Source organism: Panthera onca, chromosome D1 (genome assembly GCF_046562875.1).
Source record: "Panthera onca isolate mPanOnc1 chromosome D1, mPanOnc1 haplotype 2, whole genome shotgun sequence".
Lineage (NCBI taxonomy): Eukaryota > Metazoa > Chordata > Mammalia > Carnivora > Felidae > Panthera > Panthera onca.
Genome location: NC_138348.1, coordinates 41,885,367 through 41,912,387, shown reverse-complemented (window position 1 = coordinate 41,912,387; position 27,021 = coordinate 41,885,367). Strand labels below are relative to the sequence as shown.

Sequence of the window (27,021 nt, the reverse complement as noted above, 5' to 3'; positions counted from 1 at the left end):
TTTTTTTTTAATGTTTATTTATATTTGAGAGAGAGAGAGAGAGAGAGAGAGAGAGAGAGAGAGAGAGAGAAATGAGTGAGCAGGGGAGGGGCAGAGGAAGACAAAGATAGAATCTGAAGCTGACTCCAGGCTCTGAGCTGTCAGCACAGAGCCAGCCTTAAGGCTTGAACTCACAAGCCCTGAGATCATGACCTAGCCAAAGTCATATGCCTAATCAACTGAGCCACCCAGGTGCCCCTGGACAAAAGGATTTAAAGAAGTACTTCATCTTCTTCTGTAATAATGCCTGGCCTCAATATTCTCTGGAGGATGATGAAAAATGCCCATTAACAGGTCCTTAAACTTTAATACTATTTACCAATTAGACCTTTTTTGCAGGCATCATGGGAAATGGACTGAAGGGCCCTACATCCAGACCTTGATGACACTGAGTCAGGATCCTAATCTAAGAGAGATTTGTAGGATGTGCCTGGTAAGATTCCAGGCCCCCCCACCTTTAGATGTTTTATTTTATTTTGAATGTTTATTTATTTTGAGAGCAAGTGGGGGACGGGCAGAAAGAGTGGGAAAGAGAGAGAATCCCAAGCAGGCTTCATGCTGACAGCGCAGAAACCAACTCGGGGCTGGATCTCATGAACCCTGGGATCATTACGTGAGCCGAAATCACGAGTTGGACACTTCACCAACTGAGCCACCCAGGCGCCCCTAGATATTTAAATGATGATTGTTTAAATAGACCGTCCAAGGGGCACTTGGGTGGCTCAGTCAGTTAAGCATCTGACTCTTGGGCTCAGGTCATGATCTCACAGTTTGTGGGTTCGAGACCCACAGAGGACTCCACACTGACGGTGTGAAGCCTGCTTGGGATCCTCTCTCTTCCCCTCTCTCTCTCTGCCCCTCCCCCCATACTCTCTCAAAAATAAATAGACTTTTAAAAAATGCAGAACACAATGTGCCAACTACAGTTAAAAAAATAAATATATAACACACAGTTAAATGTAAAAATAAATAAATAAATAGATAAATAAATAAATAAATAAATAAAATAGACCACTCAATCAAAGAAACCAATTGAGTCTGACAAATCAATCAGCAGAAGAAAAAGTCACAATAAGCCCACATGCGAGCCCAGACCCTTAATAACTCCCCCTCCGTATAAACCTTTGGAGCCTTCTGCTCCAAGCCCAGTGGGATGTACTAGAAGTAGAACATCATACCTATCAAACACTCAGACTAAGGCAGGACTGTATCCACTTTGGGAAGCAGCAAACAGGGAAATGGGCACAATTAAGGTACATGTCCCATTTTCTATGTCAGATCTGGCACAAATAAAACAACTAGGATGATACTCAGAGGATCCACATAAGTTTATAGATGTATTTCACCAGGTGTCTCTACTATTTGATTTATCCTGTCAGGATATCTATATTATTCTAATGCACTGTTGTACCCCAGAAGAAAAGGCCTAAATTTGGGCTAGGACACAAGAATTTGCAGATAAGCTGGGTGACCAGGGATAGAAATCATTATCTAGTAGGAGGAGACACTCACTGTTCCTAATGCCGAGCCTCACTGGAACTACCAAAAGGACAGACCTGGCAGGGGAAGATGAGACCATATGGTCATGTGTTTACTGGAGGGAATGAAAAGAGGATTTTCTAAACCTGTCAATTTTGATAAAATTAAGGAAGTAACCCAGGCAAATGATGAAAATCCAGCCTTATTTTTGGGGTTTTTAATAGAATAAATTGGTAAATATATAAATTTAGACTCAGCCACACCAGAAAGGCTGGTTATCCTAAATAGGCATTTTATAAGCCAGTCAGCACCAGACATTCACCATAAATTGGCAAAAATGGCCCTAGGTCCTCAAACTTCAACCCAGTGGAACAACCTGAAGAGAGCATGACAGGGCCCTGAGATTGGTCTGGCTCCCCTGAACATAATGATGGCTGAGCTCCATGTTACCCTGGATGTGGGAGTAAGTTAAATTCATTGATTTTCTTATTGATACAGGAGCCACTCACTCTGCCCTTATTTAGCACTCCAGTCCGACCTGTCTTTCTAAAATTACTAGAATAGAAGGAGGAGAACCTAAATCATGCTTACAAACTTTTCTTGTAACTTGTAAACATAGAGACCAAGTAATAACCCATTCTTTTCTGGTTCTCCCTTCCTGTCCCACTCCCCTACTGGGAAGGGACCTCATGTTTAAGTTGGGAAGCCAGTTCAAACTAACTAGACAGGAGGATGGTCTCCTCTCTAAGGGCTGAAGAAAAACTGGACATCCACCTGGAATTCCCCCTAACATTTGGGAACATGTAGATCCCCAAATTTGGAATTATGATATCCCAGGGAAGGCAATAGTCCATCCCATCAAAACAGCTCTAAAGGATCTTGCTATTATTGCACACAGAAAACAATATCCTCTTAAGACAGAAGTCAGGGCTGGATTCTAACCACTCATAGATAAATTTCTTACAAATGAAATTCTTAAACCTTGCCAGTCCCCTTATAATACTCCCATTTTGCCTGTTAAGCCTAATGGAGAGGGGTGCCTGGCTGGCCCAGTTGGTGGAGCACACAACTCTTAATCTTAGGGTTGTAAATTTGAGTGCCACGTTGGGTGCAGAGATTAAAAATAAAATGTTTAGGGGCACCTGGGTGGCTTAGTCGGTTGAGTGTCTGACTTCGGCTCAGGTCGCGATCTCACGGTCTGTGAGTTCGAGCCCCGCGTTGGGCTCTGTGCTGACAGCTCAGAGCCTTCAGCCTGCTTCGGATTCTGTGTCTCCCTCTCTCTCTGCCCCTCCCCTGCTCATGCTCTGTCTCTCTCTCTCTCTGTCAAAAATAAAAAAACATTAAAAAAATTTAAAAATAAAATGTTTAGGGGCGCCTGGGTGGCTCAGTCGGTTAGACGTCCGACTTCGGCCCAGGTCACGATCTCACGGTCCGTGAGTTCGAGCCCCGCGTCGGGCTCTGGGCTGATGGCTCAGAGCCTGGAGCCTGCTTCTGATTCTGTGTCTCCCTCTCTCTCTGCCCCTCCCCCGTTCATGCTCTGTCTCACTCTGTCTCAAAAATAAATAAACGTTAAAAAAAAAAAAAAATTTAAAAAAAAAAAAAATAAATAAAATGTTTAAGGGGCACCTGGGTTGCTCAGTTGGTTAAATGTCCAACTCTTGATTTTGGCTAGATCATGATCTCATGGTTTGTGAGATGGAGTCTTGCGTCAGGCTCTGTGCTGACAGTATGGAGCCTGCTTGGGATTCTCTCTTGCTCTCTGCTCCTCCCACCCCCACACCCTCTCAAAATAAACAAACATTTAAAAAAATGTTGGGGCGCCTGGGTGGCGCAGTTGGTTAAGCGTCCGACTTCAGCCAGGTCACGATCTCGCGGTCCGTGAGTTCGAGCCCCGCGTCAGGCTCTGGGCTGATGGCTCGGAGCCTGGAGCCTGTTTCCGATTCTGTGTCTCCCTCTCTCTCTGACCCTCCCCCGTTCATGCTCTGTCTCTCTCTGTCCCAAAAATAAATAAAAAATGTTTAAAAAAAAAAAAAAAAAATGTTTGTTTGTTTTTTTAAATAGAAACCTAATGGCCAGTACAGAATGGTACAAGACCTCAGAGTAATAAATGAAGCTATAGTCCTTATTCACCCTAGAGTGACAAACCCTTATACTGTAATGACTCAAACTTCGGGCAATACAGAAAGGTGTATGGCTTACAGTGCTTGATTTAAAGCATTTCTCCTTTTGTATCCCCTTAAGTGAAGAGGTCCAGCCTCTACTGACCTTTGAATGGACTCCAGTAGGAGAACATCAAGCATGCCAGCTTACATGGACAGTCCTACCACAGGGATTTAGAGAAGAGTCCCCATTTGTCTGGCAATACACTCAGCAGAGAGTTTAGAGACCTTATACTGCCTCAGGGAATAACAGTACAATATGTGGATGATATTTTAATATGAAGCTCCATGAAAGAGGTCTCAGACAATAATTCTATTGTTGTACTAAACTTTCTTAGAGAGACAGGATACCAAGAACAGTCTAAAAAGGCTCAAACTTCTAAACAGAAATATGGGATATGAATTAACTACTGGATAGCATTCCCTGCCAATTGAGAGAAAAAGAGCTATAACAGAATTGGAACCTCCTGTCACATAAAACCAACTCCAAACCTTTACAGGAATGCCTAGATTTTGCCACCTACAGATCCCAGAGCTTGGAGTCCTAGCCAAATTTCTATATGAAGCCACTAGAGGACCAGATAAAGAGCCTTCAAAATGGGATAAAGAACAACAGGGGATCTTTCAACAACTAAAAATTAAACTACCCTCTGCTAGCTCTACCTCTACCAAACTTAGAAAAGCCATTTATTTACCCTATTCCTTGCTGAAAAAAGAAGCCACGCCTTAGCCCCTAACATGAAAACTAGGGCATTAATTGAAACCTGCAGGATATTTTTCCAAATCCATTGACAATGTAGCCCAAGGATGGCCACCTTGCCTTTAGGAGCAGTAGCAGCTACTGCACTACCAGTAGAAGCATCTAAACTTCTGATGGGAAAGCCATTGACTGTGACAACCTCTCATCACGTTCAAAGAATTTCAGAAACTAAAGGTCATCAATGGATGACAGGGGATGACTAAATATCAAGCTATACTTTTATACTCCCCTGACACTGTTCTCAAAACCTGTCAAACCCTAAATCTGACATCTGTCATACCTGGACCAGACTATGCTATTATGTTTGAATATGACTAGAACTAGTCTATTCCACCATCCAGATCTAGCAATAGGTAACACCGATAGTTGGTTTCCATACAGTAGTTTTATAAAAAGAAGACAAAGAAAGGCTGGCTATGCAAATATTAGTTTAATGAAAACTACTGAGGCCATTACTGATCAACACTTAAGCTCAAAATGTCATACAGCACAAGAAGGCCCTTGATAAATACACAAATAAGGCCTTAAATGACTCTGAAAATAGCATTACATTAAATGTTGAAATGACCCATATGCGTAAAGCAGTTCTACAAAATAGAATGGCATTAGATGTCTTAACAGCAGGTGGTACTATGACAAATATTAAAAATAAGGAGGAAAAGATGTATGCAGGGAGCAATGAAAGAAAGGCATGTGGGTATCACAGCCCTGTCCTCACCAAAGGAAAGGGTGGAGAAAATATCAGTTGAACTGTAAGTGACCAGTCTAAAGACGGAAAAAAGGAAAGAAAAGGAAGCAGGATTTTGTAGCAAAAGCAACTTAAGTTGTGAAGAAATGGTTTCCAGGGTACTTAATTTTTGTTTTGCTATTTGTCTTGTCACCTACCCAATTTCACAGGCTTCTGAAATACAGAGAAACTAACTTTAAAGTCATCTAGTCAAAAGGTTCCAAATGCTAGTCCAAGGGAGCAGGTTAGCTGCATCAAAATCACTTAAAGAAGGAAAAAAAAATGTTTTTAAGTCATCTTTTCCCTCAAATTCCAAAATATCACCACTTATTCCCACCCCCAAACACACAGTATCAGGACTGAAGAAGCCTGAACTCCTCTTCAGGGCACAGTGACATACAACTAAGTTCGGGAAGCCAATTATTTAACCCATGTTTGATAGGGAACTTATTACTTCCAAAATAGCATGTTCTATCACTAAAGGGATGGAGTGGGGGAAGCGATTTTAGAGTCACATCATGGGTCTGAACATCAGCTTTTCTTCTTACAAATAGTTCTGTGGTCTTCTTCCTAACCTCTAATGTATTGTGGAAATTTTCAGACATACAAAAGTAGAAAAAATAATATAATGAACACCCATGTATCCATCACAGCTTCAATAATTATCAACATATATATAGCCAATCTTGTTGCATCTAGAAGCACCCTATCCCCAGCTCTTCCTTCTATTAAAACTATAATTTATTACATTTCATTTACAAATTCTTCAGTATACATCTCTAAAATATAAGAGCTCATTTAACTTACAATACCATTATTATATGAAAAAATTAAGAATTCCTAAATTTCTTTACATTTCCTCAATTGTAAAATAGGTATCGGTTGCTCTGTCCTCATAGGATTCTTAGGAACTCTCTACTGTCTCAGTGACCATTAAAAGAAAAGAAAAAAAAGTTCAGTTTGAATATCTACACGTAGATAAAAAGAATGCAGCTCTCAGGTTCTGAGTTCTGATCCAGGATCACTGGACAGTAAATAACTCCAGTTGATCCAGAAACCTCAACTTATCTAAGATAATAACCACAATTCACCTAAAATGGTAATCTCAGCTCACTTGGAATAATGTTTCCCTTAGTGGATAAATGAATTTTTGATGCTGAGAAAATTAGAATTTGAGACACACAGATATGAAATAAACCAGTCATTTATAAATATTTGATCAAATTCAAGATAGTCTATGTATTGTGGTCACAATGCACATATTGTAGAGATGTGAATACATACATACAAAAGTGTGATGCAAGGAGCAGGAGTATTTAAAAGTGACCTGGATGGGTTGTATGGACAGTCAGGGACTCTCTCTTCTACCAATGGGAGGACTGAGCCTACACTTAGCTCCCTATAGGACCAGGTGCTGCCTTTTTTCTGATAGCAAAAACTGCAAATTTCCATAGCTCCTGAGATTTCCAAGTTCTAGGCAGTTGCCCTTCCCAAACAACTCCTGAAACAGCTGATTTCCCTAATCCAGACTGCATAGTGTCAGACACCATCCCCTCATGCTGTCATGCTTTGCCTATAAAAAGGAGACCCACGTTTGGGGAGGGATCTCTCCATTGGAACACTGATTCAAATGTGAATCCAGCAGTGGTCTGGCCTGAGCAGGATGGATCAGGTGAACTAGTGCCTTTAATATATTTTTAATTAAGGTAAAATTCACAGAACATAAAATTCACTGGCTTTCAATACATTCACAATGCTGTGTGGTCATCACCACTATGGTAAGAAGACTGAAATGGTCTAATTCTAGAGCATTTTCATCATCCTCCCCAAAACCCCAGTAACAATTAAACAATCATTCCCATTCTTTCCTTCCCTGACCCCTGGAAAACACTAATCTGCTTTCTTTCTCTATGGATTTGCCATTTCTGGACATATATAAAATGAATCATACAAAACATGGTCTTTTGTGCCTGGCTTCTTTCATTTATGTTTTTATTTATTTATTTTTTTTTTTTAATTTTTTTTAACGTTTTTATTTTATTTATTTTTGAGACAGAGAGAGACAGAGCATGAACGGGGCAGGGGCAGAGAGAGAGGGAGACACAGAATCGGAAGCAGGCTCCAGGCTCCGAGTCATCAGCCCAGAGCCCGACGCGGGGCTCGAACGCACAGACCGTGAGATCATGACCTGAGCTGAAGTCGGACGCGTAACCGACCGAGCCACCCAGGAGCCCCTCATTTATGTTTTTAAAGTTCATCCATGTTATAACATATATCAGGACTTCACTTTTTTGTGGGTAATATTCCACTGTATGAACATACCACTTTGGTTTACCCATTCATCAGTTGATGAGGTATTTGGGTTGTTTCTACTTTGGAGCTATTATGAGTAAAGCTGCTATGAACAATCCGATTTTTAGAACGAGCAAATGACTTAAATAGACATTTTCTCAAAAAAAAGATAAATGGCCAATTAAGCACATGAAAAGATACTCATCATCATTAGTCATCAGGAAATGTAAATCAAAACCATAGTGATACTGTTTCACATCCATCAGGATGGCGATAATCCAGAAAATGGAAAATAACAAGTGTTGGCAAGGATATGGAGAAACTAGAGCTCTCACACATTGCTGATGGGATGTAAAATGGTGCAGCCACTATGGGAAAGTTGAGTAGTGCCTCAGAATGCTAAATATACAATTATCAGTTCTTTTTGGTATATTTTCCCCACCCCATCTTCTTTTTTGTTTTTTGTTGGTTTTTTTTTTGTTTTTTTTTTTGGTGGATGACTCATGGCTTAGTTTCTCCATCTCCTTTTAAATACTTTAGGAAATGACTGTTATTTTGGTTTTTTTTTTTTTTAATTTTTACTTATTTTTGAGAGAACACAAGCAGGGGATGGACAGAGAGAGAGGGACAAAGGATCTGAGGCAGGCTCTGCATTGACAGCAGAGAGCCCAATGTGGGGCTCGAACTCCCAAAGCATGAGATCATGACCTGGGCTAAAGTCAGACGCTCAACCGACTGAGCCATCCAAGTGCCCAATGACTGTTATTTTGTAAAAACAAAAAGAAAACCCTCAACAATATGACAGAGATATTAAGAGAAAATAATTTGACGTTATATTTAGGATATCAATTTAAAATATGGAATTAACTTGTGATTTTTTAATTGAAAGTATTAAGAGATTATGTGACTAAATTTGTAAATACTGAAAAGCTTAAAATAACATATCCTTAGTGAACTGTAGTCAAAATCCACTTATAAAACATTGCATTAGTTAAGATTTTTCTCTTTTCTGATAATGTCATCCAAAAATCTCATCTGTGTTTCCAAGCCTTCTTACTACCTGCTTCTTTCTCCAAAATGGCTTTTAAAGTCGCAATTCAACATACACCCATTCAAAATCATGCAAAATTTGCTTCTCCTTCCCTAAAGGCTAGTTGATTCCCAGCACCTAAAGAGTAACTAAGTGCTTATCTAATTAGCTGAATGATGTAATTCGCATTAAGGGGAGAATGAAACTTAAACATTCCCAAGACCCACAGATATTACAAGAGCAAAATAGAAACCTGCAATGATATACTGTATTTGGAAAGGAAAAATCTAAATCCTGCTGCCTCTCATCTGAGGGAAGACATCCTGTTCCAGCTACCCTTAACTAGTTTTTACAGAGAGTAAGACAATATGAACTCAGCAACTATACCACATTTTTATTTTAATCAATATAGGTGTGGAGAGAGAGTCCTTTAATGACTTTTATGGGGTTTCCTTCCTTTCCTTCCATTCACTTATGGTTAAAAACAAAATATATGGAAAATTTTCCATAATGGGGTTAAAAACCAAAATTACTGGTTTAACCTGAAAAATAAAAGATAATGAAGAGAAAGTAGGACTGTATATAATGAGCAGACATGAGAGATAAAAATTATCTTAAATGCCTATCAGTGACAGCCAGATCCTTGATTAGAGTTTAATTTATAATCCTAGAAAAAAATCTATTAATAGCAAGTAATTGTTCAACTGACCTAAACACATTTCATCCTTTACCACACAATCTAAAATTCACAGCACATTTAGGAATAAAGAAAACAAAATTCAAAATGAAAAAGATTTCTTTTACCTAATAAATTATGTACGCAAACATGAATTCTGTGTTATATTACTACATTTGAGAAGTTAGTAAGAAAAGACTATACCTGAGATATTTGGCCCTGGACTTTTGTAAACTGAGTTGTTCGAATATTTAAAGACAGGCTTCTTGTTACCGTTGCCCCAGAAAGAGATTTTCCATTCACCTTTCTTTCAAGGTGACAACTTGCTGGTGATCTCTCTTCAAGAAGAACAGCATCCCAAGGATCCTCTGCTAGTAAACCTGGAATATTTTTCTCTTCCTCGTGGTCTACCACCTCCACATTGTCCACCTTAGGTTTACTTAGAGGATCCAAGTCTAACCAGTCGAATTTACTTATATCTTCAGACTTTGGAGATACCTGTAAATTGTTTACTGTAGCTTTTGAATGTTTGATCTCCAAGTCAGTCCTCGCTTTTCCATTTTTTAAAAATTCTGATGTACTAGCTATTTTGTCAAACAGCTTTGCCATGTCAGGACTGACTACTGGATGATAGATAGGTAAGCTTCCTTGTGGATGAAAGGGTGTGGCAGGTGTCAAAGGATATGAAAAATATGGAGACTGTCCTGGAAAGCTTAAATATATAGGTTCTGTGGATGGAAAAGCAGGCATTCTTGGACTGAAGCCATTTTGGAATACAGTCTGTTTACTGCTGTAAGTTGACTGATAAATAGAAGGTAAAGTATAAGTGGAAGGCCCTGATAACCTAGGTGGCCACTGTCCTCTCTGAATAGTAGGTCGAAGATAGACCTGTGCTGAAAACGAAGGGCTCAGAACAGGAGTAACTGGCAAGACAGGTGTTCTCCTAGTTTCGAAATTGTCATCAAGCAATAGTTTCTCAAGTTCAGCTTGCGTGAGCTTTTCTACATCAATATCTGCTCTTTTTGGGGTGTCAGATTCAGGAAACACCATGAGATCATAATCCTGTTTGTTATAAACTTGTGCTTTTTGTCTGGTGTTGCTTGATAACTCAAAGGCTCTCTGATTATCAATCACTCCTCTATCCTTTTGCAGTTTTGCTAAAGCCTCTGCTTCCATCTGTAATGCTTCTTCCTTGTCCACTTCTTTTGTTCTTGTTGGTTCCAGATGTGATGAACATTGCTTAAATCCATTATTGTTGGATATCTGAGCCATGACCAAACCTCCCCTAATCTATTTTTTTCTTGTAGCTTCCAAAATAGCAAGACCTATACACAAAAATAAACATAACACTCAATTAGATTTTTTAAACACAAATTTATTTTGTTTGTAACCCACTCATATGACTTAGAATTTAAAGCCACTTACAAATAAACTATAAAATAAAATAAAATGAACAGTTGTGGGAAATCTGAGTGAAGGAACATTTTTAAAATATCTCAGGGACGCCTCAGTGGCTTAGTCAATTAAGCGTCTGACTCTTGATTTCAGCTCAGGTTATGATCTCACAGTTGTGAGGTAGAGCCCCACATCATGCTCTGTGCTGGAAGTGCAGAGGCTGCTTGGGATTCTCAGTCTCCCCCTCTTTCTGCGCCTCTCCCACTCCCAATTGCTCTCTCTCAAAATAAATAAACTTAAAAAAATAAGATGTTCTTTGCTCTTTAAAAATAAATTATCTTATACACTGCTGAGGTAAGGGATATGCTTAGACATACATAACTTTACCTCATTTCCTGACCTAACAGGAAAGCTCGAATGGTGGATGAACTCAAGAACCTTTCACTTCAGGTGTCACAATGGCTGCTGTTAACTAATGGCACTTTGGCAGGATTCTTGGCACAAAATGCCTTGCTAGTCACATACTTTCATGAGTTTCAACATGGTTTACTGTTATGCAAATAGCAAGTCAAAATGGTTTCAATCTTTGGCTATTTGTTAAATTGTTCATAAGCCAATTGGCAATAAAAGTACCTAATACCTAGTCAATAAAGTCAAGGAACTACTAACAAAACCTCATATGAGGGGCTCCTGGGTGGCTCAATTGGCTAAGCAACCAACTCTTGATTTTGGCTCAGGTCATGATCTCACGTTTCTTGAGATCGAGTCCCACATCACGCTACGCACGGAGCCTACTTGGGATTCTCTCTCTCCCTCTCTCTCTGCCCCAACCCTGCTCACGTGCATGTGCACTCTCACTCTCTCAAAATAAACATTTTTTTAAAAAGCATCATATGAAAAATTGATTAAGGGTTTATAATCTAGAACAACTGACATAACAGATCAGCATAATGAAAGTGTTAAAGCTATAAGAAACTGCAGTACTCCATTCAAAGGTTAAATTTATGGCTGAATTTGCCACATAGTTTTTTTAAAAAAAAATTTTTTTTCAACGTTTTTTATTTATTTTTGGGACAGAGAGAGACAGAGCATGAACGGGGGAGGGGCAGAGAGAGAGGGAGACACAGAATCGGAAACAGGCTCCAGGCTCCGAGCCATCAGCCCAGAGCCTGACACGGGGCTCGAACTCACAGACCGCAAGATCGTGACCTGGCTGAAGTCGGACGCTTAACCGACTGTGCCACCCAGACGCCCCAGCCACATAGTTTTGACCACGCATCTATCTGATTATCTGCAGTTAAATCATTAGCTATAATACTAGAGTGCCTGACTGGCTCAGTTGGTAGAGCATGCAACTCTTGATCTCGGGGTTGTGAGTTCAAGCCCTACATTGGGCAGAGTTTAATTTAAAAAAGTTATAACACTAAAATTTCTCCTTTTTCAAATTGCTAAAATATTTACTCATAAACTAGAAAAATAGTTTATTAAACTTTCTCAATGATCAGCTTGTAAAAATTTAATCTTCTACTTAAGCACAATTAAGATTAAAATTACCCTATGAAGCAAGATGACCAATTAAAGGGTTAGTTACCTACTGTATAAAATAAGGCACATTGCTTGCTTCTAATCATTGTAATTCAGGAGTTAATTCTGGGTTCTGGAGTCACATCAGCTTGATTCATGAAGCTGTAAGTGCTTGGGCAAGTCAAACTTTTCCACATGCCTTAGTTTACTTTTAAAATGAAAAAGTACCAAAAATGCTCAACATTAGTCATCATCAGGGAAATACAAATCAAAACTACAAGGAAATACCACCTCACACCTGTCAGAATGGCTAACATGAACAACTCAGGCAACAAGAGATGTTGGCAAATATGCGGAGAAGGAAGATCTCTTTTGCACCGTTGGTGGGAATGCAAACTGGTGCAGTCACTCTGGAAAACAATATGGAAGTTCCTCAAAAAATTAAAAATAGAACTACCCTACAACCCAGCAACTGCACTACTAGGCATTTATCCAAGGGATACAAGTATGCTGTTTCGAAGGGGCACATGCACTCCCATGTTTATAGCAGCACTATCGACAATAGCCAAAGTATGGAAAGAGCTCAAATGTCTATCGACAGATGAATGGATAAAGAAGATGTGGTATATACAATGGAGTATTACTCGGCAATCAAAAAGAATGAAATCTTGCCATTTGCAACTACATGGATGGAACTAGAGGGTATTAGGCTAAGCAAAATTAGAGAAAGACAAATACCGTATGACTTCACTCATATCAGGACTTCAAGACACAGAACAGATGAACACAGAGAAGGGAAGCACAAATAATATAAAAACAGAGGGGGGGAGACAAAACAAGAGAGACTCTTAAATATAGAGAACAAACAGAGGGTTACTGGAGGGGTTGTGAGAGGGGGGATGGGCTAAATGGGTACGGGGCACTAAGGAATCTACCCCTGAAATCACTGTTGCACTATATGCTAATTAACTTGGATGTAAATTTTAAAAATAAATAAATAATAAAATAAAATAAAATGAAAAAGTATCTATCTCTTAAATTATAAGGATCAAATGAAACAATGCAACTAAAAAGTGTTTATCACTGGCCTTAGGCAGAGGCATTAAATAAATGACATCTATTATTAATCTAATCTGATTCGAGATTTTAGTTTGAATACCTAGAAATGAGGAGAGCTCCTACTTACATCCTTTTTCTAGCACAGTGCTTGTCCACAGTATGTGCGAAATAAAAGTTTAATGATAGAGGTAGGGAAACACCCAAAGTGAATTCAAACTAATGTAACACAAATGAGGGGCACCTGGGTGGCTCAGTCAGTTAAGCATCCGACTTTGGCTCAGGTCATGATCTCACAGTTTGGAGGTTGGAGCCCTGCATCAGGCTCTGTGCTAATAGCTCAGAGGCTGGAGCCTGCTTAACATTATGTGTTTTCCTCCCTCTCTGCCCCTCCCCCACTCGCACTCCTGTCCCTCTCTCTCTCTCTAAAAAATAAACATTAAAAAAAATTTTTTGGGGGCGCCTGGGTGGCTCAGTCGGTTGAGCGTCCGACTTCGGCTCAGGTCACGATCTCACGGTTCGTGAGTTCGAGCCCCGTGTCAGGCTCTGGGCTGATGGCTCAGAGCCTGGAGCCTGCTTCCGATTCTGTGTCTCCCTCTCTCTCTGACCCTCCCCCATTCATGCTCTGTCTCTCTCTGTCTCAAAAAAATAAATAAAAAAACATTTAAAAAAAAATTTTTTTTAATGTAACACAAATGAAAATCCTAAATGTTGAGGTAATACTAAATAAAAAATTATTAGTGACGAGGACATCAAGATATTGAAGGAAGTCACTCTTTGCAATTCGTTTATACAACTATAGTTGAACTTCTGAGGCATTTCACTGAAAATCTTTTCAAATTTTTCCCTTCTGTGGTAGAATGCAAAACTAGGCACAATGTACACTTAAAATTTGTATACTTCATTGTCCGTAAACATTTCATGTTAAGAAAAAACTATGAACAAATAGACTCCTACTAAATATACATGAAGTATTCAGACGAAAGTACTGATGTCTACAATTTACTCTGAAATATATACAAAAATAATATAAATTGAGTATCTGATAGATGGATAAATACATGATAAACCAAGTATAGGAAAATATTAATAATACAATCTAGTTGGTAGGCATATGGGTATTCATTTTGAAATCCTTTCAATTTGGCTGCATGACTAAAAATCTTCACAAAATGTTAGATGAAGAGTAAGAGGTACAAATTCCTCTGATTCCAGGATACACTCTTTATAAAGTCACTATGCTTCTCCTCACATACAGAGGTGGGGCCTATTTCTCCACTTGATCTGAGCTGGCTCTGTGACTTGCTTTGACAGATACAATGTGAAAGAAGTGACACTGGGAGTTCTAAGTTCATAAGAGCCTAACTGCTTCAGCTCTTCCTGTTTTGAGTGCAGCCACTGCCCTGTGAATGCTCACAGACGATGAGAGAGCACAAGGAGAAAAAGGCCCAGCCAACAGTCATCACCAACCACAAGAGTAAAGCCACCACCTTAGACCATCCATCCACAGTTCAAATGACCACAGTTACAATAATGACTGAAGGCAAGACCAGCAGAAGAAACCACCCAGCCTGAGTTCAAGCCAAATTGCTAACCCACAAAATCATTTTGGAATGGTTACATAGCAATAGATAACTGATCAACCTTTTCTCCTTACTTTTAGAAAGCAAGACTGTAGCCACTTACCAATTTAACAGCAAGTTTGTTTTAACTTCACAGCCACCACTACCCACCTTATTTCATGTGTCCTCAGAGAATGAAGAGTTCCCTTTTCCTGCCTAAGTCTGACGCCTTCTACTTATATCCTAATTCTCACTGAATTCTCCTATTTATGAGTGATTGCCTTCTTTGCATTATTAATTTGCTTCTGCTCCTTTGCCATAAGAATGCTCAAGTTTTCTCCATACCGAGGTGGAAAAGAGTCTTAACATTCCTCTTTAGACTCCAATAGCTTCCATTTTAATTCTCTCCTTTCACTGCCAAACTTCTCAGATGAGTGACCTAGAAAGTCCTTTCTTATACTCATTCTGCCTTGGAAAAATTATACTTATCCTTCAGGGCCCAAATCAAATATAGCCACCTGTCTGAAGCTTTTCTTAAGTAGCTCCTATTAGAAACCATTTTTTTAGGGGCGCCTGGATGGCTCAGTCAGTTGAGCTCCTGACTTCAGCTCAGGTCATGATCTTGTGGTTTATAAGTTTGCCCACTTTGGGCTCACTGCTGTCAGCCTGTCAGTGGAAAGCCACTTTGGATCCTCTGTCCCCCTCTCTCTGCCCCTCCCCTCCTTGTACTCTCTCAAAAATAAACACTGAAAAAAAAAACTATCTTTTTAGCTCAAATAAAATTTTTATCTTCATTTTCATAGACTTTATGCTGTTTTTGCCCCCTCAGTATCCTTTCTTCTAGTAGGCAGAAATCTGTATCTTCTTTTTTAGAACTTAGTCATCTCCCTTTTGTTCCATCTAGTTCAAATAGGGCTGGAACATCCTTACTCCCCCCTCTCCCACTCCCAACCACACCAAAGGATCCAAGTCTGGCCAAATAGACTTAATCCCAAGACTTCTGAAACTATTTAGAAAGGAAGCCCATCACTGAAGTTGCTGAACTTATGGGATGTAAGCCTGGCACTGCTGTGGCCATCTTTGCCACCACTGAAGGAGATGCTGCCTGAGAATGGACCGAAGCCAGAAAAGAGCAGAGCTATGTATGATAAGTAAAATGAAACAGATTCTGAATATTACATTAAGTGTCTGGATCCAACCCTTGTCCAAGGCTAGTCTTTTCATTTATGTAAGTCAATAAATTCCTCTTTGCTTAAGCTGGTTTAACATTACTTTCTCCAGTAACAACTAAAAACTTAACACAGAATCTATAATTTGTATGTCTATAAGGGCGCCTGGGTGGCTCAGTCAGTTGAGCGACTGACATCAGCTCAGGTCATGATCTCGTGGTCTGTGGGTTCGAGCCCCAACATCAGGCTCTGTGCTGACAGCTCATAGCCTGGAGCCTGCTTCGGATTCTGTGCCTCCCTCTCTCTCTGTCCCTCCCCCACTCATGCTCCATGTCTCTCTCTTTCTGTCAAAAATAAATCAACATTAAAAAAAAATTTATAATTTGTATGTCTACCCAACACACTAGAATAAGCTTAAGTGCAGAAACCTACTTTGTTTTCCTTTTCTTCTGCCCCACAACATTTAAAACCACCCTGCTTAATAAATACAGAGTTAAATTTAATGACCACATATTTTAAAGAATGGAATAAGAGCTATCAGTTTTGAAGACGAGATTTTGGATGGCACATGACTGGATATATGGTGGGAGAAATAAATCAAGTTTAACTGCCTATTATTGAACACCACAACACAGTCCATTTTTCACAAAATTGAATGGATTAGAATATTTTGCAAAGAGAAAGCGATACCGACTTGCAATTCATTTTCCACAAGCAAATGCCTATTTAAGTAGTTTCCTGGCTACCATATTTGGTAATGATAGGACATTGTTCTGAAAGAGGAAATCTGGATTTTTTAAGTGAGTTTGAGATACAGTTTATTCAACAGAAAACACACTTACTCCAAATATTTTAAATTAATGTTACCTCTTATTTACTAACAAAGGTATAAAATAAATAGCTTTAAAAATATTTTAACAGTAAATGTGGTATTTTTCATATCAATTCATTTGCTTGCTCTATCCCTAGTATCAACCCAAAGCAGCACATGCTAAACTAAATTCAAGTCTAAGCAGTAAAAGTGAACTGTTAACAGCTGAATTACCATATTTTAGCTTTCAAAAAAATTATCATGCATGTATACTCAAATGGTAATAAAGGATTTGAAAGACTGTCCAAAAGTAACCCAGTGCTTCAGCTATTTTTCTGAGGCTGCTACACTGACATGGCTCCATTAATTTTTTAAAATAAAAACTTCATTTGATGACAAACATTTATCAGGAAACAACTTTTGCACATGCTAATTCAAAATGCAAACTTTAATGCTAATGTTCTCCTAATTCAAGCTGGAAAATACAATATAACTAGTTTTTGAATGATGATTGTATACCATCTGCCAAAAATTTTCCAACATAGAGTAATCCAGTGATGATCACAAGGCTGTAGCTGCTTTAAATTGTTCAAAAGAGGGCAATTAAACTATTCAGTTAAACTTTGGGATACATTTGCAGATCCAAAAGAATTAATTTAAAAGCTCTTGGCTTCTTCTGTGGTAGACATTCATTTACAATTTAAATTTAAATCTCAGAAAAAAATAAAACCAGTCCTGCTACCCATCTAAATGCTTTCTGATCTTAAAATTCAAGATACATAAGAAAACAGAGGAACAATGATTTGAGTTCAACCATGCAAATATTTCTCCACTAAGATGAAAGTGAATCTCAAAGAAAAATAAATTATGGTACCCAACTGAATACTGTGCTACCATTAAAAATAATAATATCAACACTGCAATAACCATGGAAAATATTTGTTAAAACTGTAGCAAGTATCTACATATCTATACATACCTACAGAGATATGTAGATACTTGCTACCAAACACTGCTAAAAGCAATATATTAACTAATTTAATCCTCACAAATTATATTAAGTAGCTACTATTATCCCTACATACAAATGAAAAACTTTCATACAAATTATATAATCTGCCCAAGTTCACAGTAGCTAGCAAGTGATGAGATCAGGACTCAAATCCAGGCAGTGCTAATTCACTACAATATATTTTTATGTTAATAGTTATCTGAAATAAGTGTCTAAACATACCTTATCTATTATAAATACCAACTTCTTCCTCAAGGCTATGGTTATTTCTCTCTGCATTAATAAATAGATTTTACTGTTTTGTTTAATTCTATCATGAAGTGAATAATACTGCTATTTAATAATGTGCCATTTTATTAATTTATTCTCACCACATGACTAGCAAACTTATCATTTCACTGAGGTTATGAATTCACTCTCAGACTTCTACTGTAGTTGTTGAATGAATGCCTCAAAGACTGGGAAACGTAAGACACCATTGTCTTTATCAAAAAGAAGCTCAAATTCTGCAACAAACAAAAAACCAGACTAAAAGGGCTTTTTTTTTTTTTTTTTTAAGTTTATTTAGTTTTGAGTGGGGGGAGCTGGGTGGGGGCAGACAGAAACAGAGCACAACATCGGAAGCAGGCTCCAGGCTCTGAGCTGTCAGCACAGAGCCTGACACAGGGCCCGAACTCATGAACCACGAGACCATGACCTGAGCTGAAGTTGGATGCTTAACCGACTGAGCCACCCAGGTGCCCCTAAAAGGGCTTATTTATTAATAATTCAACTAAAACTGAAAAATCACGTGGCTGAGTTCAGAATAAACAAGCGGTGGCAGAAAAAATTATTTTGGAAACTGGGAGTAGGAGATGGCAACAGAAAACTAAAAATAGAAGAGGAGGGGTGCTTGACTGGCTCAGTCGGTGGAGCATACAACTAACTCTTGATCTCAGGATTGTTAGTTCAAGTCCCACATTGGGTGTGGAGATTACTTAAAAAAGTAAAAAAATAAAATTTAAAAAAAATGAAAATAGGAGAGGAGCTTCAGCTCTTCTAAAAGGAAAAACCCCAGTAGACAAGATAACATTCTCCTATCTCTGTGATTCACGGAGGGAAAAAATTAATCTAACAAAAGTAACCAAGCACTTTGGTATTAGGCACTATACAACTCTGTTAAAAAGAGAAAATGTAGGAATGTCCAGGTGTTGGGTGAGATTAGGGTAGAGAAGCACAGCACTATTCCACAGGAGTGGAATGCAAGCCACGTACTGAATTAAAAATTTTTTACAACTACATTAATGAAAATAAACAGATGAAATTATTAATAATATATTTAATTCAATTATCCAAAATACTGTCATTTCAATAAGTAACCAATTATAAAAATATGAATGGGACATTTTACATTCTTTTCTCATACTAAGTCTTCAAAATGTGGTATATATTTTATTTCAGATTACACATTTCAACTTAGACTAGCCATATTTCAAGTGCTCAAAAGCCAAAGGTGGCTATTGGCCAACTTAAGGCTAGAATTTATAAGGAAAGGAACAAAAAGCAAGGTGAACAAGCATCACTAATTTCTGGATAAGAAAAAATTTACCTTCCCAAAAGTCATCCCTTCCCTCAAGCCAATAAAATATCTCCAATGCCTATTACTTAATTTTCAGGGGAAGAAAAATTTTAAGTCCCATAGATAACATACATCCTTTTCATTAAGGTCTATCTTAACATTTTTGGTAAATTTTGTATTTTTAAAGTATACAATTTCTAATAGTTCTACAATTAGCAAATTGTTAACATTTCATAGATAAATGTGTTTACAATCAACCAAATAGGATTACAAAATTACAAAAAGATTAACTATTTAACTGTTTAAAAAAAAGAATCAAAACCAAAATAACTCATGGAATTCCTAGTTAACCTCAGCAAAAAGAAGGCCACCCTAATAGGATTTGAAGCCATGAGAATATTTAAATACATATTCATGGATGGTTCAGTAGGTTAAGCTTATGGCTCTTTATTTTAGCTCAGGTCATGATCTCACAGTTAATGACTTCTTGGGGCACCTGGGTGACTCAGTAGGTTAAGCTTCTGGCTCTTGATTTTGGCTCAGGTCATGACCTCACAGAGTTCATGAGATCAAGCCCCTCGGTGGGCTCTACACTGACAGCCACAGCCTGCTTGGGATTCTCTTTCCTCTCTCATGCAGAAGTGTGTTCTCTCTCTCTCTCTCTCAAAATAAATAAATAAATAAACACGTTAAACAAAAATAAGGGTGCCTGGGGGACTCGGTTAAGCATCCACCTCTTGATATCGGCTCAGGTCATGAAAGGAGATCAGCCCCACATCTGCACCGTCAGCACAGGGCCTGCTTGGGATTCTCTTGCTCTTGCTCTCTATCTCTCTGTCCTTCTGTCCCTCTCCCTTGCTTGTGCTCTAAAATAAAACAATAATTTTTGACAAGGTGATTCTAAAATTTATTCAGTAACCAAAAGGGCCAAAATAGCCAAAAACCTCTTGAAAAAGAACAAGGTGTGAGGATTTGCTCTACCCAATAAAGATTAATTATAAAGCTAATTTTATTTAAGATAGTATGGTATTTATGCAGGAAGAGATAAATTTAATAAAGAACAGGCTAAGAGGTCAAAAACAGAAACACAACTACAAAGACACCCGATTTAAGACAAGTAGCATATCAGAGCACAGGGAAAGAACTGTCTTTTTAATAAATTAAGCCAGAACAAATGGAGGGGAAATGAAATGGGACTCCTACTTCACTCCTTAAGCAAAATTCAACTGGAGACAAACCAAACATCTGTGAAAGGAAGAACTATAAAGCTTTAGAATCAGAGAGAATGGAAAAATTTCTTAAACAAGACAGAAAGCACTAACCGTAAGAGAAAAATAATTTGACTACAGTAAAATCCAGAACTTTTATCAAAAGACACCAAAGAGAATGATAAAAACAAGCCACAAAAAAGGAGATATTTTTAATATATAACCAAAGGACTCAAATCCTAGATAAGTAACTTCTACAAATTAAAAAGAAAGATAATCATAAGAACCTCCAAAGAACATTGCCCACAATAGTCCCAAATAGGAACTAACCTGGAAGTGGTAATTAGCTCAACCTTCAGTTCCTCTCTCATCTCCAGAGGTCAGGGGATAAAGCTAAAAGTTCTAGTCCTCTAAAATGCCTCAGTCTTTCTGGTGACCAGCCCCACCCTGAAACTATGTAGGGATCCCAGACACTATTTATCTCATTAGCATACAAAAGAAAAAAAAGAGATTCCAAGGTCTTTAGGAGTTACATGACAAGAACCAAGCACAAAGACCTAATATTTTTCATTATATCACAGTTCATGCAACTAATACACTAATGCCAATGAACTAGAGCTATAAGAAAAAAATGAATAAAACTTAGAAACATGATAAGCAAAGACAGACACAAAAACACATACAATGATTCCATTTATATAAAGTTCAAAAACATGAGAAACTATTGTTTAAGAATGCTTACATAACGGTAAAACCAAGAAAAGGAAAGGATTCTCAAAGCTCATAGAAGGGATGACCAAGGATAAGTACACTGGGGACTTTAGGAACATAAGCAATGTTCTAGTTCATAACCTATCGACTAGTTACACAAGTGTTTGTTTTACAAGTGTTTGTTAGATAATCATATATGCTTTATGCACTTAAAATTATTTGTTAATCATAGATGATAAATTTATTCACTGTTCTGTGGGTTACTTCATAATAAAAAAGAATCTACTCCCTACATATTTTAAATTTGAATATTTAAAATATTTTCATATCTATATTATACATGGTATGTGAAAACACCACCTACAATAGCATGTGGGTTTTTTTTAACTCACATGTGGCAAACTATATGAATACAAAAGCTCAATTTTTTAGTAATGGCATAAAAAAATACAAATAAGAACAATACTTTTCATTTTTTAATGTATAGGCTAAAATAAGGACCCTGCCCTTATATATTAAGGGATATGGGAAAAGGGTAAAACTGCAAAAGAAAACAAAACAAATTATGGTTTCTCAAATTTTCACTATCTGTGAATCATTTAATGGAATCGCATTTTACATGATTTATGTAAAAAAATTCACTGTCTTTAAAAATACAAAACATTTAGGGGCGCCTGGGTGGCTCAGTCGGTTAAGCGTCCGACTTCGGCTCAGGTCACGATCTCGCGGTCTGTGAGTTCGAGCCCCACATCAGGCTCTGGGCTGATGGCTCAGAGCCTGGAGCCTGTTTCCGATCTGTGTCTCCCTCTCTCTCTGCCCCTCCCCTGTTCATGCTCTGTCTCTCTCTATCTCAAAAATAAATAAAACGTTAAAAAAAAAATTTATAATAAAAAAAATACAAAACATTTAAAAATAGAAAGATATTCCTATCAGTGAGAGATAATTGCACACTCACCACTGTATGTTATATCCAGCAAATTTATTTATTTGAACTGAATTAGAAAATCCTAATTCAATTATAGCTTGACAGGAAGGCAGCAATGTTTGGTGGTAATTCTATCAGATAGTTATGCATATATACATAAAACCTTGTGGATTACTGAAACAGCTCCCCAGTCTGTTTCTGCCACCACTCCACCCTCCACCTTCAGACTACTCTCAACACAGCAGCCAGAGAGATACTGAAAAACTTAGATCTTCTTACCTTTCCAACTCAGAGCTTTCAATAACTCCTATCTCACTCAGAAAAGCAGTAAAATCTTTACAACAGTCCACCAGGCACTCTAATATCTGGTCCCCCTATTACTTTTCCCCTATAACTCTCTTGTCTGAGACTGTCCAAGTGGCCTCCTTGTTGTTCCTCAAATACATTATACATCTAATTGAGAGTCTTTGCTCTTCAGTTCCCTCTGGACTGCTCTTCCCCTGGAGAGCTGAGTGGCATACTCTCTCACCTTCAAGTCTTCATTAAGAAGGTAACATTTAAGTTCTCCCTGATAATGTAGTTAAAACTGCAACTTTCTCTAACTCCATTGCCTATGCACTTTACTTTCTTCTTAGCATTTAAGTACCATCCAATGTACTATAGATTTTACTTGTGTATTTCATGGTCTTTCCCCTCTAGCCTATAAATGTCATGAAGCTGGGATTTACCTCTTAGGCTCACTCCTATATCTCTAGCACCCAGAACAATCCTAGAACAAGCAAGCTTTCATTCAAATGTTTGTTAAACAAATAAATGAAATTAAATCTAATATGGACCAGATTAGGAAGCAATTCTTCATTGTAGAGTGACTTGGGTACTCTGTAAGATACTTAAAAGTACATACAAATATCCAACTCAAAATGAGTATTTGAACCCAAGAGATACCAGATTTGTAATCCATTCTTGTTGCACTCATTTTCATTTAAAGCATATGGAAGTCATCTTAAATGTGTCAAATTATAAACCATTAATTTCTTTCTCTGAGGAATAAAATTATGTGTTACTGTCAGAATTGTTCCTCAGAACCACATGGTCGTTTTTAGTCAGACCAAAACACATTACTATTTTGAAGTACTTGTGGAAAATATAGTTCATGTCTGCTTGTTGATTAGAAATATGGGCCTTGGTGGGAATGCAAGCTGGTGCAGCCACTCTGGAAATAGTATGGAGGTTCCTCAAAAAATTAAAAATAGAACTACCCTACGACCCAGCAACTGCACTACTAGGCATTTATCCAAAGGATACAGGTGTGCTGTTTTGAAGGGACACATGCACCCCCATGTTTATAGCAGCACTATCAACAATAGCCAAAGTATGGAAAGAGCCCAAATGTCCATCAATGGATGAATGGATAAAGAACATGTGGTGTATATATATATGTGTATACACATGTATACACATATACATATACACACCACACACACACACAATGGAGTATTACTTGGCAATCAAAAAGAATGAAATCTTGCCATTTGCAACTACATGGATGGAACTGGAGGGTATTATGCTAAGTGAAATTAGAGAAAGACAAAAATCATATGACTTCACTCATATGAGGACTTTAAGAGACAAAACAGATGAACCTAAGGGAAGGGAAACAAAAGTAATATAAAAACAAGGAGGTGGACAAAATAGAAGAGACTCCTAAATATGGAGAACAAACTGAGGGTTACTGGAGGGGTTGTGGGAGGGGGGATGGGCTAAATGGGTAAGGGGCACTGAGGAATCTACTCCTGAAATCATTGTCGCACTATATGCTAACCAATTTGGATGTAAATTTAAAAAAATAAAACATAAAACAAGTTAAAAAAAAAAAAAGGCCTTGGGCTCAACAGAATAATTTCGCTGGAGATGAATCTTGAGGCATTAATTACCTATATAAAACTGAAGATCTGAAGTCATGAAAGTAGAGATTACCCTGGGAGAATGTGTAAAGTGAAGAAAGAAAAGACAAGGAGGAAATCATAAGGGCCTCTAATACTTAAGCAGGAAACAAAAGGTCAGAGGAAAATAACAGGTGTGAAGACTGGTTATCAGAGAAATAAAGGAATTCAGTGTCCTAAGAAATATGTGGTGAGTAATGTCAAAAACTCCAGAGAGGTGACACAAGATAAGGGCTGAAAAAGAAAAACACTTTAAATCTAAAAGCTCATTTGTGATTATTTTAATAATAGTTTTATTGACATAATTAACATATAAAATTCACCCATTTAAAGCATATGTCAATTGTTTTTATATAATCGGAACTACGCAACCATCGCCACTACCAAATTGCAGAACATTTTCGTCACCCCCAAAGAAACCCTTTATCCATTAGCAGTCACTCCTCATTTCCCCTTTCCATTAGTGATTTTTCAGAGAACACTTCAGAGAAGTTGAAAACTGAAAAAGTAAAGAATTACAAGTAACAAAGGTCTATTATTCTTTCAATTCTTTGACAGCAAAGGGAACTAGGAGAGACAGGAGGAGATATCAGGAATGGCTGTTTAAAATGGTTAAGGCCTTCAACATATGGTAGGTGAAAGACAAGACTTCAGGGGACAAAGAGTAAAAGGCACAGAAAACAAGAGATACACACTAGCTTAGATACTGAGTATAGTTGAATATGAATCAGAAGCATAGATTAAGGGTCTGACTTGAAAAGAAGAGACATCAGTCAATAAAAACGGAAGACTGGGGAGGGCCAATGGTGGAAAGCAGATTTTTACTATCTAAACTTGATAGTTCGGGGCGCCTGGGTGGCTCAGTCTAAGGTTAGGCATCCGACTTCGGCTCAGGTCTTGATCTCACAGTTCGTGACTTCAAGCCTCACATCCGGCTCTATGCTGACAGCTTGGAGCCTGGAGCCTGCTTCGGATTCTACGTCTCCCCTTCTCTCTGCCCCTCCCATGCTCATGCTCTGTCTCTCTCGATTTCTCAATAGTAAATAAACATTAAAAAAAAGTTTTTTTTAATAAATAAACTTGGTAGAGTTTTAAATATTTCATCATTTGTAAGCTTTATTAATTTTTTTTTTAAATATGAAATTTATTGTCAAATTGGTTTCCATACAACACCCAGTGCTCATCACAACAGGTGCCCTCTACAATGCCCATCACCCACTTTCCCCTCCCTCCCACCCCTCATCAACCCTCAGTTTATTCTCAGTTTTTAAGAGTCTCTTATGGTTTGGCTCCCTCCCTCTCTTTTTTTTTTTCCTTCCCCTCCCCTATGGTCTTCTGTTAAGTTTCTCAGGATCCACATATGAGTGAAAACATATGGTATCTGTCTTTCTCTGCCTGACTTATTTCACTTAGCATAACACTCTCTAGTTCCATCCACATTGCTACAAAAGGCCATATTTCATTCTTTCTCCTTGCCAAGTAGTATTCCATTGTGTACATAAACCACAATTTCTTTACCCACTCATCAGTTGATGGACATTTAGGCTCTTTCCCTAATTTGGCTATTGTTGAGAGTGCTGCTATAAACATTGGGGTACAAGTGCCCCTATGCATCAATACTCCAGTATCCCTTGGGTAAATTCCTAGCAGTGCTATTGCTGGGTCATAGGGTAGATCTAATTTTAATTTTTTGAGGAACCTCCACACTGTTTTCCAGAGTGGCTGCACCGGTTTGCATTCCCATAAGCTTTACTATTCTAAAACAAAGGTAATGAATATGAAACAAAGGGATTTTCCTGTTATTAGGATATACAAAGTGACAAGAGACTGTCTCACTTCAACAATGAAAAGCAAGGTAAAAAAGCTAAAAAAAAGAAAATACTTTTAAGAGACATCAGAGAGCAGAACACACACACAAAAACTCTAATGAATTAAATTCCAGAAAGTGATAAACCTCTCATGAAGAGGCCGGTCCACTGCTACTCGAATCCCTGGCACAGAAGAGCAGGAAGAATGCATTGTAGACAGGGATGAGAAACTCATTAGACTTTTAACAAACACTTTCAATAGCCACGTGTAGGCTACCATGACAGATTAGAATTCTGAGGCATGGCAGAGGTAAGTCTGAATGGTCTAAAGCCCTAAGAATTACAAGGAGTCCCAGGCATGGAACAAGTCTGTACCTACCCATCAACTCTTTCCCTTGGGTCTTCATTAAATGCACAGGTAGCACACTGAAATCTGGGACAGGGCAGAAGAGCTAAGGGATCCCCCTTAAAGTATGTGGGCCTCCCTGAAGAATAAGGCAGCCACCCTCCAAAGGAGGGCTGGGCAGGTGAAGAGGGAGAAATCCACCTGAGGCACTCCAAGTTTTCAGCTACCCAATGGCTGGGGATGGGGCAGAAGAGCTGAGAAAAAGCCCTCCAAAGCATTCCAGGCCTTTATGTAAGACAGGTGCCCTCCAGAGAGGCTGGAGTAAGGGCAGCAAGGCAGAGAGATCTCCTGAGACACCAAAAACCAAGAAAGAACAAAGTAGAGAACAAAGAGACTTCCTGACAACCTAAAAAGCTAGCAGCTAGGCTGAAAAAAAAATCTTTGGAATCAAGTCAATGTTCAGATCCCAAATCCTTCTAAAGAGAAAGCCATTATTGCTCCCCAAGGTACTTCAACCCAATAGTGAACTGAATCAAATTAAAGTTGAAATAAAGCACAGACCCATCTTACTTAAAAATCAGACTTTCTCAATTTAGTGGCCTGACAGAATAAGGGGCATTTAAGTTGTCTAATATATAATCAAAGATTAGGAGACAAAGAAGAAAATGTGATCCATTGTTAAGGAAACAGTCAAAATAAACAGACACAGAGATCGCCCAAATGTTGGAATTATCAAACAGAAACTTTACAATAGTTAGGATGAGGGGTGCCTGGGTGGCTCAGTCGGTTAAGTGTCCAACTCTTGATCTTGGCTCAGGTCATGATCTCACG

At 38.3% G+C, this 27,021-nt stretch overlaps 1 protein-coding gene across 3 annotated transcripts in view; it reads right to left on the bottom strand.

Moving 5' to 3' along the window:
• Positions 1-27,021, bottom strand: part of PIK3C2A (phosphatidylinositol-4-phosphate 3-kinase catalytic subunit type 2 alpha) — a 193,341-nt gene that overhangs the window by 84,724 nt on the left and 81,596 nt on the right. For all 3 annotated transcript variants that reach the window (XM_060606135.3, XM_078433279.2, XM_060606134.2), the window contains one exon: positions 9,367-10,487. In XM_060606135.3, the coding sequence (XP_060462118.2) occupies positions 9,367-10,434 (1,068 nt within the window). In that variant the 5' untranslated portion in view covers positions 10,435-10,487. The remainder of the gene's footprint in view (positions 1-9,366; positions 10,488-27,021) is intronic.